The 13,599-nt window shown below is 41.0% G+C and overlaps 2 protein-coding genes across 7 annotated transcripts in view; one reads left to right on the top strand and one right to left on the bottom strand.

Annotated features, from left to right (window-relative positions):
- Positions 1-13,599, top strand: part of CYFIP2 (cytoplasmic FMR1 interacting protein 2) — a 109,816-nt gene that overhangs the window by 44,510 nt on the left and 51,707 nt on the right. For all 6 annotated transcript variants that reach the window (XM_044664471.1, XM_044664469.1, XM_044664470.1 and 3 more), the window contains 3 exons: positions 2,177-2,296; positions 7,442-7,641; positions 10,601-10,688. In XM_044664471.1, the coding sequence (XP_044520406.1) occupies positions 2,177-2,296; positions 7,442-7,641; positions 10,601-10,688 (408 nt within the window). The remainder of the gene's footprint in view (positions 1-2,176; positions 2,297-7,441; positions 7,642-10,600; positions 10,689-13,599) is intronic.
- FNDC9 (fibronectin type III domain containing 9) lies at positions 12,397-13,056 on the bottom strand. Its single transcript, XM_044664472.1, has one exon. It carries the CDS (start codon positions 13,054-13,056, stop codon positions 12,397-12,399), a length of 660 nt encoding a protein of 219 aa, XP_044520407.1.

The raw sequence follows: 13,599 nt of genomic DNA, 5'->3' as shown, positions 1-13,599 counted from the left end.
GAAGATCTTTGATGGAAAGGACTGTGTCATTTTTGGTTTTGTATCACCTACTCATCACACAGTGCCAGAAACATAGTAATTAATTAATGCTTATTGATTGATTGATCAAATTACCAACATTTTCTTCATCTCCTAAAAAATTTTAAGTTCCTTTCTTTCTTGCCCATGCCTACCAATTGCGAATGGAAAATTTCATCCTTAATCAGTTTAGAAGGATGTGGGAGACTCTCTGAGGTAAAGGAGAGATACCCAGACAAGCCAAAGACAAAAATTGATATTCTCCATCCTTATCTCTGATTCTTAAGTTTCAGGAAATAGTTCTGGAAGCTAAGCTTGAAAACCTCCCCAGTGAAACATTTGTATGTGACTAGGGCGGTCAGAGTCCAGAGAGACTACAGAGACTTCATATCCTCCTTTGGGGGACCCCACTGAGTGACAAGCTGTCAGCTAAACAACCCTGGAGCTCTTAGCTCTCTGTGCTAATTATACCACCTGTGCACAGTCCTGCTTTGCCCAGTGATCTGGGAGAGAAGAAAAGTAATGTCAGAACAAAGGTATCAAAGGTTAAAAAGAAGTAGCGTATACTGTGAACCATGTATATATTAGTGTACTGCAAAGTAGCATATCCTGTAGGCAGCTCAGTGGATAGAGAGCCAGACCTGGAGTCAGAGATACTCTTCTTCCTGAGTTCAAATCTGGCCTCAGACTAGCTGTGTGGCCCTGGGCAAATCACCTCATTCTGTTTGTCTCAGTTTCCTCATCTCTAAAACAAGCTGGAGAAGGAATGGCAAATCACTACAGTATCTCTGCCAAGAAAATTCCAGTGGGGTCACAAAGAGTCGGATAGGATTGAAATGACTGAACAACAAAAGTACATGATAGGGCAGCTGGGTAGCTCAGTGGAGTGAGAGCCAGGCCTAGAGACAGGAGGTCCTAGGTTCAAACCCGGCCTCAGCCACTTCCCAGCTGTGTGACCCTGGGCAAGTCACTTGACCCCCATTGCCCACCCTTACCAATCTTCCACCTATGAGACAATACACCGAAGTACAAGGGTTTAAAAAAAAAAGTACATGATAATTCAGGAGTGAGGCACTAGTTACTTGGGGGATAAGAAAAGGTCTCAGAGTTTTAAGAGATGCAAGTGGAGAAAGATGTATTCCAGGCTTTGAGGGCCAGGCTAGTGCCAAGACATGGAGACACGAGATGGAATTTCAGGTGTGAGGAACAATAGTACCAAAGATTTTATGAAGGAAAATATTGTGTAATAAGGCTGGAAAGGTAGGTTGGAGCCATCTGACTTCATTAATGTAGGGAATTTCTGCCATGGGAGCTCTCTCCACTTACATAGCTTATAGATCACAGCCCCTCTATGGCTTAGTATATAAGTGTTGAGGTACATAAAGGTTAAGTGACTTGCCCAAAGTCACACAGGAAATAAGTATCAAAGGTGAGATTTGAACCCAGGCCTACCTGACTCCAAGCACTATTGCCTGGACAACTGACACCTGGGAACTGCTTAATAGATGCTTGTTAAACGTGTTGAATTAAATGTAATTCCACTTTCCCCAAAAGCTGATTCATTGAATTTAATTCTGGAAACAATCATAATGTTCCACAAGATGGCCCTAAGAGTATAATGCAGTTCACTTGCTACAAAAGACCCATTACTGTTAGTAGAGCATTTTCCCCCCTGTGGGTAGAGAGGGATAGAGAACTTAAATAATAGTAATAATGATGACATGTAGTGAAATGCTAAAGATGCATACAATACTCTTCCAATAAAGTGTTTTTTTTTATTATATAGGGCACCTGCAATAATATCTCTGTCCATGCACTGAGAAAATTTCCTTATCAGCTATATTTTGTATTCCTGAAATAAGCCCTTCCTTCATGCCACTGGCATTAAAATGCACCTCTGTGATATGACAGCAGTGGCTGTGTAGAAGTAGGTCATGCCTAAGGTACCTGCTGCTTTGCAGTGATACTGAAATGGCTTATTGGGATGTGAGGGTTGGGGAGGGAAGATGAGGAGGCACAGGAGAAACAGAGGCTAAATTTGGATACGAATTTCAAGAAGGTACCTGAGTCCGTGCCCAGAATCCCTGCCCCAAGCCTGCCATTAGTACTTTCTTCATTGCCTGTGTAAATGTTAAATAATGTCTCTCCTTCTCCACAGCTGCTTGGGAGGTCAATTGACCTAAACAGACTCATTACCCAACGCATTTCTGCTGCAATGTATAAATCCTTAGACCAAGCCATCAGCCGCTTCGAGAGCGAGGACCTGACTTCTATTGTGGTAAGAGAAAGGGGATGGAGAACTCTGAACCCAGAACTGGACCCTGAGTTCTGGGACACGGAGCTAGAAGGCCAAGGAAGGAAGGAACTAGTTGTAGTTTATAGAAGCTTTCCTGTGAAGAGAAAGTCTAGCCTCTTATTATTTTTTCCCATCTTGATAGAGCAGGAAACCAAGTAGAGTAGATAGAGAGCTGGTCTTGGAGTCAGGAAGAGGAGACCTGGTTTCAAATCTTGGATTTCAAAATCCAAAAAATTTAAAAAATTTTAAATCTAAAAAATTAGGCAACTAATGATTAGCTTTGTGATGTTGGGCCAGTCATATACCCCCTCTATTCCTCGGTTTCTTCATCTTCAAAAAGAAGTAGGATTCAATGGCCTCTAAAATCCCTTTCAGCTCTAAATCTATCATCTTATGATCTATAATTGGAAACAAAAGCAGAGTTAGTCATTTTGCCAACTCTTTGACATTCTCCAGGGATCTCCTACAGTTCTGCTCCTAATTCACAGGCTCAGCTACCAGAGATGCTAAGAACAAAATACACGAACAGGTTTCGCCAGAATATAGGAAGGTGAAGCACAAGCATCACTACCCTAACCTGGACCCCTCTCTCCTCAAAGGTTCCCTGAGGGTGACATAAAGGAAAGAAGGCTAGAAGGGAAGCTAGGAGGCCTAACATCTACTCTCAGCTCTGACACAAATATTGAGGGGCATTGGACAGTTCTTCCCCCTTTAAATGTTAGTTTCCTATCTCTAAAATGAGAGGATTGAACAAAATAAATCTTAAGTTCTTCTTTAGCTACATAATTATATTTTCTAAGTTTTTTTCCAACTAATACAGTCCCTTCTAGCTACAGCTTAACATTCCAGGTCCCTTTTGCAGCTAGGTGGCATAGTGGATAGAGCACCAGGCTGGTATCTGAAAGATTCATTTTTCTGAGATCGAATCTGGCCTCAGATACTTACTAGCTATGTGACCATGGGCAAGTCATTTAACTCAGTTTGCTTCAGTTTCCTCATCTATCAAATGAGCTGAAGAAAGAAATGGCAAACCATGCCAGTATCTTTGCCAAGAGAGCCCCAAATGGAGTCACAAAGAGTCAGATATAACTGGAACAACTGGACAAGGTCCCTTTTGTCTCATATATTTTGTGTTCTAAGGTTCCTTCCCTTACATTCTGTATTCTAAGGTCCCTTCTAATTCTTATGAAGGATCATAGAGCTAGAAATGAGCTTAGAGGTCATCTAGTTCAACCCACTTATTTTATACATGAGAAAACTGAGGCCTGGGGAGGTTCAGTGACTGATTCAACCAAGATCACACAAGTATTAAATTGCAGTGATGAAATATGAACTCAAGATATCCAAAGTGAGAATAGTTTCCAATCTACTTTCATGCCTCAAAATTCTTTGCCTAAGGTTCTTTCCAGTTCTGAAATTCTAGGCTCCTTTGACTATCCCAGAACTTAGAATGGATTTAGGTGGTGAACATAAAGCAAGAGCTATGGGAGCATTTTGTTGTTCTGAGAAGAAAGTGGAAGCTTTTCTCTTTATGGTGAATTTTTGCCAGCTCGGCGCTCCTGTTGTTTAGGAGAGAGAAGTTTAGGAGAGAGAAGGATAGCCACAATCCTCACTGCTTTAGAAACCTGACGCCTCATGAGTACTGGGAATAGAAGAATGTTGAGTCAGTGCCAATTCTTCTCCCCTCCGGCCTTAAAGAGCCCCTGCTTTGTGTATTTCATGTACTTTTCATGGTTCATTTTGTATTATCGTCATATGGGTATATCTCATATCTTTTTAGTGCCAGAAATTTGTCCAATCTGCAATAAAACAACTAAGGCAGAGCTCCAAGCCAATGATTGTTTTATTAAGGGACCAGACCCTCTCCCACAAATAGGAGCCCAGATCTCTCTTACAATTTGAGACCCCTACTTTCTCCAGAGTGCAGATTTTATTTCCTTCAGTGCCCAGCCCTGTCTTTTCATGCCTGGTCAGTCTGGGCATCAGTGAGTGATCTCATTGGTGGACTCCAGAATCTTTGTAGTCATGTTGCTCTCCGACAGTAGGTGGACATATAACAATTAGCTCATCCACCATCTGTGTGCCTGCATCCACTTTATCATCAGGGTCTGCTTTATCTACAGACCCACTTTAAACTCTTGTTTAAGTAGTGGGGGCTTGCTTAATAAGGGTCACAAGGGAAGCAATACTGGGTGGAATACGGGCTCTTTTCCAATGCAGCTTATGGCATCTAGGTGGAGGCTCCCCTTCCCTTTAAGTCACATTGACTAAGATAACTAACATCTGATATAAAACTCCTAGGAAAAAAGACTCTTGTTGCTAATAATCAATCATTAACCCGTAAACTATAACTGGGAGCTATGACCGGCAACTTCTGGTTACTGTTTGTTAATTATAAGAAATTAATCACTGTCTCTATGGAATCACATTACTGATTAGAACCAATCCTAGGGATAAAATTATTGATTTAACATGGACAGAGGTCTACTAAAAATAGAATGGGGGTCAAATTGTTTCTCACATCTTCCTACCAAACTGTAAACTTGATGAGGGCAGAAAGTCTTCTTCAGGGTAGGGAACAATGCTCTGAACAAGAGGAGGCTCTTAATAAGTTCATGAATCAATATTTTTGCTTAGAGATCTTCTGGTTTAACCTCTCAGAATCCTGGGGCTAGAAATGCCTTCTGTAGCTATGTAGTCCAATGGTGCCTGGTCAATAATCCCCTCTATAACATATCAGTGAGTGCTTAGCCAGCTTTCTTTAAAGAACTCTTAGGAGAGGGAGCTCATTACTTCCCAAGGAAATGCTTTTCACTTTTGGATAGCCTTAACTTTTAGGAAGTTCTCCCTTATATTGAGACTGCATCTACCTCTCTTCAGCTTTCATCCATTGTTCTTACTTTAACTTCTGAGACCCTGCCTTTCAGATATACAGCCAGCTAGGTGGCACAGTGGATAGTGTGCTGGACTTAGACTTAGGAAGACCCAAGTTCAAATCTAACTTTGGACATTTACTAGCTGTGATATGATTCCAAGCAAGTCACTTTAACCTCTGTTTGCCTCAGTTTCCTAATCTGTCAAATGGAGATAATAGCACATACCTCCCAAGGTTGTTGGGAAGATCGGATAAGATCTTCCTTAGCTGAGGGAAGTTTCCATGATGTGATTTCCCTCCACTGATAAGATCTCATATATAGACTAATTCCTTGACTACCTACTTCTGTTCATAGAACTAAAGGAGATAATACCTATCAAGGAAAGGAATAAGCATGTATTTAATTAACCAAGCATTGTGTTAAGAGCTTTACTATTCATTTGATCTTCTCAACAATCCTGTGAGATAGGATATTATTATCTCCATTTTACAGCTGAGGAAACTGAGCCAGACAGAGGTTATGTGATTTGCCCAGAATCTCACAGGGAGTGCAAGTCTGCGTCCAGATTTGAACTCAGGTCTTCCTGATTCCAGATTTACCACTCTATCCACCAGCTAGTTACCTCACAAGGTTATTCATAGAGTTAAAGGAGATAATATGCAAAGGCTATTAAATAATTGATCAATAAACATTTATTAAGCACCTATTCTATATTAGAAATTGTGATAAGTTCTAAAGATACAAAGGCAAAAATAGCTCCTACCTTCAAGAAATTTATGTTCTTTTTTTAACCCTTTACCTTCTGTCTTTGTATCAATTCTTTTTTTAACCCTTACCTTCTGCCTTAAAATCAATACCGTGTATTTGTTCCAAGGTAGACGAGCAGTAAGAGCTAGTCATTGTCATTGGGGGAAGGAATGACTTACCTAAGGTCACACAGCTAGCAAGTAGTCTGAGGTCAAATTTGAACCCAAGACCTCCTGTCTCCAGGTCTGGCTTTCTATCCACTGAGGCTCCTAGCTGCCCCCTAGTATCACTTCTTTTTTTTTTATTATTTTATTTTTATTAGCATGCAAAATACACTTCCATGTTGGTCATTTTTGAAGAGCACACTCATACAAAGCCAAAACCCCCAAGTAAAGCCATAAATACACTGATGTGAAAGATAGTCTGCTTTGATCCATATCCATCCATCCGTCTCAACAGTTCTTTCTCTGGAGGTGGATAGTGTTCCCCATCATAAATCTTTCAGGATTGTCCCAAAACATTGCATGGCTAAGAGTAGCCAAGTTTTCACAGATAATCATTGAACACTATTGCTATTACTGTGTATGATGTTCTCCCAGTTCTGATTATTTCGTTCTGCACATCATTTCATACAGATCTTTCCAGCTTTTTCTGAAATCATCCTGCTTAGCATTTCTTAAAGCCTAGTATTGCTTCTTAGACAAAAAAGCAGCAAGAGTTAGGCAATAGGGCTTAAGTGACTTGCCCAGCATCAGAGGTAGGAAGTATCTGAGGCGAGATCTGACCCCAGGTCCTATTGACTCTGGGCTTGGCATTCTATCTACTATGCTATCTAGCTGCTTCAAGAAATTTGTGTGCTGATTGAGAGAACTAATATATAAGAAAATTAGATAGATACTAGATATACACAGAGTAGAACAGGAGGACAGTAGCTTTAGAAAAGAAGATTCTCATGGTTAGAAAGAACTTCCTGTAGAAAGGAAAGTTTGAGTTGAGTTTTGGAGATAGAAATTCTGAGAGAGACTGAGATAGGGGCAGACAGAAAGAGAGGCAGAGACAGACAGAAAGACAGAGACAGACAATACAAAGGTGCAGACAAAAGAGATGAGGTGTTCTGTGTCAAGACCAGTGAGGACAGATTATAATGAGGGGGTTAAAGGATAAGGATAATGATAACGAAACTGGAAGGGGCCGGGTTGTGAAGACCTTGAAATCCAAACAAGGAGCTTTTATATGATCCTGAAGGTAGATGGGAACCACTATAGTTTATTGAGTAAGGGAGTAATATGATCAGCCCTACAACTTCATAGTTTTGTGTATGTTTTTAAGTTCCTATTCTATCATCTTCCCTTGCCTAATCAAGTCCCATAATTCCTTACATTACCATCACATTTTATATTTTCCAAAGAGTTTTCACATACCATTATTTCATTGTTCCCTCATTAATATCCTGGAGGTCTGTGAAGGCTCAAACAAACAACTTTGTCCTCTTTCTCTGGGGCAGGAGCTAGAATGGCTTTTGGAAATCAATCGTCTAACACATCGGCTACTGTGTAAGCACATGACCCTGGACAGCTTTGATGCCATGTTCCGGGAAGCCAATCACAATGTTTCTGCTCCTTATGGCCGCATCACTCTTCATGTGTTCTGGGAATTGAACTTTGACTTCCTCCCCAACTACTGCTACAATGGATCCACCAACCGGTGAGAGGGTTTCTTTGAAGGATAGAGAGAAAAGGAGAGAACTGTGGGGTTTTGCTTCTTGGGTGGGTATGTATGCATGGGGATATATGCCTATAATAAATCTATATTAAGTACAAACTGTGTACAGAGCACCATGTAGACACTATGGAAGATCCAGAGTTAGGTAAGACCTGATCCTTACCCTTAAACAACTTAAAGTAGTAGTAGTAGAATAAGACAGCAACATGGGTAATAATGGACAATATTCTATGACTGGTGTATTAACAGAGGTATAAAACAAAGTACTGAGAGTGAGTGTTGATTTCTACCTTGGGGAGTAGAGTGGTGAAATGCTTCCCAGAAGAGATGGCATTGGATTGGATTTCAAAGAAAGAGGGAGAAGGGAGGCATTTATTAAGTACCTACTATTTGCCAGGCACTGAATTAAGCTCTTTACAAATATCATCTCATTTGATCCCCACAACAATCCTTCAAGTAGGTATTCTTATTTTTCTCATTTTATAGTTGAAGCAACTGAGACAAAGAGAGATGAAATAAATTGTCCAGTTAGTAAGTGCCTGAGGACAAATTTGAAGTCAGGACTTCCTGACTCAAGGCCCAACTCTCTATCTACTGCATCACCTAAAAGGGCATTCCAGGCATAGGGTACAGCAGGTGAAAAGGGAGAGAAGCATGGAGACATATTGCCTGTTGGAAAGCATGGCGCTCCCCAGTTTGGCTAGGGTATAGAGTACATCAAATGATGTAATAGTAGGGCAGCTGGGTGGCTTAGTGGATTGAAAGTCAGACCTAGAGACAGGAGGTCTTGGGATTAAATCAGACCTCAGACCCTTCCTACCTGGGAAAGTCACAACCATTGCCTAACCCTTATCACTCTTCTGCCTTAGAACCAATACATAGTATTGATTCTAAAATGGAAGGTAAGGGTTTTTAAAAAAATTATGTAATATGAGATAAAGCTGGAAAGGTACAATGGTTCAAAGCTGTGAAGGGTCTTGGATGTCAAGCAGAATATACATACATGAATGAATGAGAAAGCATTTAAGGAGTGCTTACTAAGTGCCAAGCCCAGTGCTAGGGATACAAATAGAAAAGCCAACACAAGCCCTGCTCCCTCAGAGCTCACAGTCTAATGGGGGTGATAGCACATAAGGGAGCCATACAAATACATAATTGTAATAGAACTCATGTTCATGAATATATTTACCCAAATGCATATCCCAACATACTCATACACAGCTGCAATTAGTCAACAAACTTTCTTCAAAGTCCTACCATATGTAAGGCAGCACTGTCACAGTCTGGTATTGTAGGAAATACAAAGTTCCTGTTTCTGTGGTACTTCTCCTCACTATGATCCTGTGGGGTTAGGTAGTATTAGTAGTAGTATTATCTGTGTATAATAGGTACAATAAAACTAAAGCTTTGAGAGGTTAATGAACTTGACCAAAGTCACTTCATACAAGTCGATGGTGGAGATGAATCCTGTTTGAGGGTTCTACGTAGCTACATGGGAGTATAAGACAGGACCCCCTGCCTTCTAACAGCTTCCATTTTAAGTGGGAGAATAAGTCACCAACACAATCATGATAGTATACTTGAATGTGCAAAAATATACATATTCATAGATATGCGCAAACTGAATGAGTAATATGCAGGTAGGTACAAACATATGCAGATATCTTTGCTCTTGCTTTTTTATACACATACATACTGACACAACAGAACAAGTGTGTCAGAATGAATTTTAAATTCCCTAAAGATCTGATCCTTCTTGTACCCTGGAAAAACTAATTTAGATAGTTGAGACAGTTCGATATATTAGAATGGGCCCTAGATTGAGGGTTAGGTGACTTGAGTTAGAATCCATTTTGTGCCACATATTCGCTGTTGCACTAATGCAAGCCACTTTCCCTCTCTAAGTCTTTGTTTTCTCATGTAAAATGAGGAAAGAGAGATAGCACCGTGTAATATCTAGTCAGCCAGCCTTGAAGCCAGAAAGACCTGCATTTAGCCCTGCCTCTGACATACACTGGCTATGTGTCCCTGGGAGAATGTCTCAGTTCTCTAGGCCAGAAGTGCCAAACATGCAGAACATGAGAAAATGGTGATAAAGCACTATCACTCCCACTGACTTGCGACTGTAGGTAGGCAAAGCACTCACTTATTTCAGGCTGCACTTTTCTCATCTATCAAGGGAGATAATAATACCTTAATGAGAGAAAATCTGAAGAGTAGGAGAATCTTGAAAGGCAGGTGTTTGATAATTAGGACTGCTGCTATTTTAGGATGGGATTTCTTTATTTTTTTTTAAATACTTATTCTAACAGAATACTCTGCCTTTTGGACCCAGACATGGAGCTTCTTAGACCCCAATGCTCCTCTCAACTTATTTGGCCTTAATAAATGTATGGCTCCCTGAGAACAAATATCCACATCTACAAATTCATTTCAGTTTTTTCTTACCTTCCCTTACCTTCCATCTTAGAATCAATAATACTGTGTATTGTATAGAATCAATAATACTGTGTATTGGTTCCAAGGCAGAAGATCGGTAAGGGCTAAGCAGTGGGGGGTTAAGTGACTTACCCAAAATCATACAACTAGGAAGTGTCTGAGACCAGATTTGATCCCAGGACTTCCCATCTCCAGGTCTGGCTCTCAATCCACTGAGCCATCTGGCCTTCCCCCATCTTCATCTGAATTTTCTAGGGCAAAATAACCCCTTTTGACATCAAAAAAGAAAAGTGACTTATAACATCTAACCTAGGGCTTCACCCCATTCTAAGTGGTTCATAAATATTTATTTTATTTAATATAATAGAACATGACGATCAGGGCTTTTGAAGTTTTTCCATTCTCTCCATTCAGTTTAGAAAGGGTTTTGTTATAGTGCGTACCCCTGGGATGGGATTTCAGACTATATCTAACTCTTGGTCCCTCTCTTCTCCTCTATCAGCTTTGTCCGAACGGCTATTCCCTTCACCCAGGAACCACAGAGGGACAAACCTGCCAATGTTCAGCCATACTACCTCTATGGGTCCAAGGTCAGTGATCCTATCAGCAAATTCCTTGTAAAATTGTCCATAGGAGAACTCAGAGAAGCAGATCCTATGAAAGGAAGTGTTTTCTGGGCTGGGAGCTTAAAAGAGGCAGAAGGCTTAGAGATAGGACTTTAGGGAGAAACAAGGATACTCAATTCTTTTAAAAGTCAACTTTATTCAGGCTGAAAATCTGGATTGCAAGTGACAATGAAATCATGGTATTTTGTTATATCCTGGTCATATACTGACTATCAGGGAGGGATTGGAGGATGGGAAGAGGGTATATAGGGACTTTCTCTCAGCTAGGTTCCCCCTGTGCTTCCTTCTTGGTAAACTAACTACAAGGTGTTCATATGATCCTGTGACTCTGCCCTGTCAGATGGCATGGGAATTGAGGGAAAGGCTGGATGGTGGTGGGGATGGGGGATTTGAGAGATGTCTCTGGCTTCAGACTTAAAGGCTAGCAATCACTTGTCTCACACTGATATAACCAGAGCTTAGGATAAATCTTTTCCCTTCCTATTATTTATATTCACCTGTGCAAGGATCCCAGTTGGTTTTTAGCCTAAGGCTACCATATTCTTTTCTGACCAGCATCAGCACACATTCACTGATACTGAGAACTCAGCACTTTTCTTATCCGGGGAATGTTGTAACAGTAAAGGCAAAAAAGCTAAACATTTCAGTTATTAAGGAGATTATAATTACCGTAAACCCCACCAAAATTCAAGAATAATCTGTCACTATTAACCTCAAGATCTTTTTCAAACATCCAACTTGGGACTCATGGAAACAACTTGCAGTGGAAAGGGATTATGTGATCTTGGGCAATGATGATAACCCATGCTTACCTCATCCTTAAAAACTTACTAAGTCCTTTCCTTGCATCACCCTTGTGAAATAGAGTACAAAGATTTCTGTTTGCTTTTGTTTTTGGCTGAACCCATGATTTCTTTGGTATTGGGTGCTTCTCATAAAAACTTCTTCCACCAATGTGGATCAGCACATTGATCTTTTAGTTTGGAAAAAACAAAAGAATCTGCTGGAATATTGAGAGTTTAAGTCACTTTCCCAGGATCATATAGCCAGTGACCATATATCTTTATTTTATAAAGGAGGAAATGAGGATCACAGATTAAGTGACTTGTCTCTGGCCACATAATAAGTGTTGGAACTGGAACTCAGACCTAGGTCTTTTAATCCAAGACCAATCTTGTTTCCACCACTGCCTAAATTCATACACTCTGACTTTACCTGTTCTAATGTAAAATGGCAGGTAGCAGGGTGGTTGGACTAGATAATGTATAAATTACCTTCTGACTCAAAGGTTTCCTGACCCTCTACCTCTTCCCTTTCTAGAATGCAGTGTAGGAAATGTATGTGTTGCACTTGAGATGAAGTGAGAGAATCTGTCTAAAGGGTACCTAATGCTAAAGGGCATGGGACTTTGTGTAGCCCATTTGGCTTTTGCCACCCATATGTGTGTGTGTGTGTGTGTGTGTGTGTGTGTGTGTATACACACATATATATCCCGGGACGTTTACACAAACCCTAAACTGTGCCATCCCTGGTACAGAAGAGAGGAAAAAGGAATTTTTATTTTTTACAAAGGAGAAAAAAAATTAAACTAACCAATATTACTTAGGCACCTCCTATGTGTCATGAAGTGGACCATGCTCCATTGGCATATCTCTTTTTAACCGTTCATCATTCATGGGCCACAATGAGGAAATATAACAGCATGATCATGAGTCCCCTTAGGGGAAAAGCAGGTAGAGGGAGAACTGTGGGAGTTCTCAGTCATACCACTAGAGCTCTTGGTTAGTAGTGCTGTCATGGGGAACCCCTGCAAGTCTTCCTCCCTCCGCCCAAGGCCTGGAACCCCCTCAGCCCACCTCACCAACTCATCAACTTCTTCTTGCTGGTCTGAGTGGTATGACCATCTTGGTTCATGGCACCTCAGACACCAGAACTGGAGACAGAAGAAGGCTAAGATGGCCACAAAGCAGGCAAGGAGAAGAGCTGTGACCATCCAAAGAGACACGCCAGGATCCAGCTGGGAGCCATGAGTAGCCTTGGAGCTCCTATCCAGGGTATGGAACAGAGTGCAGTGATTGCTGGAAGGGTAGGAATTCTTGCAAGTGATACACAGAAAGTAGACGGTGGATGGAGCAAGTTGGCGAAGGACCAAGGAGTTGAGGGTTCCGGGGACCTTTTCTTCATGGTGAAAGGGGTGGCGTGGGTAGCCTGAGAAGATGCTGTTCCAGTTGGGCCTGTACACAACATGGTAATCGTTCTTCACACAGGACTCCTGTGTAGACCAGGAGATGGTTGCTTGGGTATAAGAAATATTTTTAACTTCAATGTTCATCATGTCTCTGAAACCCAAAGCATAAGAAAAGGTCAATTCTCCTTACTCTCATAAATCTCTCTTCATCCCAAGGAAAGGAACCTGAAGAGGGACAGCAAGGTGACCTGGTTTGGCCAGGACAGACTTTCATGAAGATTTCAGGGCAATGCAAACACCCATTAAGAGCCTATTATATGCAGAATACCATTCTCAAGGCTGAGGGGAGACAGAGTTTAGATTAGACTTACTTCCTGTCCTCATACTGCTTACAATCTGGAGAAATAAAGGGGAAACAAACCAAAATTCCAAATAATCCAGTCAAATCCAGTAAGCAGTTGTGAAGTCAACACACTCTGCTAAGCAATGGGGTTACAAAAAAAATCTCCTAAAAATGGTCACTGCCCTCAAGGATCTCCTAGTCTACTGAGAAGAGAGGACAGCAGAAGGAAAGGAACAAACGCTTTGATTTTTTAAACCTTTATCTTCCAACTTAGAATCAATACCATGTTTTGGTTCCAAGACAGAAGAGTGCTAAGGACTAGGCAATGGAGATTAAGGGACTTG

This window comes from Gracilinanus agilis, chromosome 2, assembly GCF_016433145.1.
Source record: "Gracilinanus agilis isolate LMUSP501 chromosome 2, AgileGrace, whole genome shotgun sequence".
Taxonomy (NCBI): domain Eukaryota; kingdom Metazoa; phylum Chordata; class Mammalia; order Didelphimorphia; family Didelphidae; genus Gracilinanus; species Gracilinanus agilis.
This window is presented reverse-complemented; position numbering and strand designations above follow the sequence as displayed.

Coding starts and splice junctions, on each gene's coding strand:
- FNDC9 (XM_044664472.1), bottom strand. CDS start 13,056: ATGAACATTGAAGTTAAAAATATTTCTTATACCCAAGCAACCATCTCC.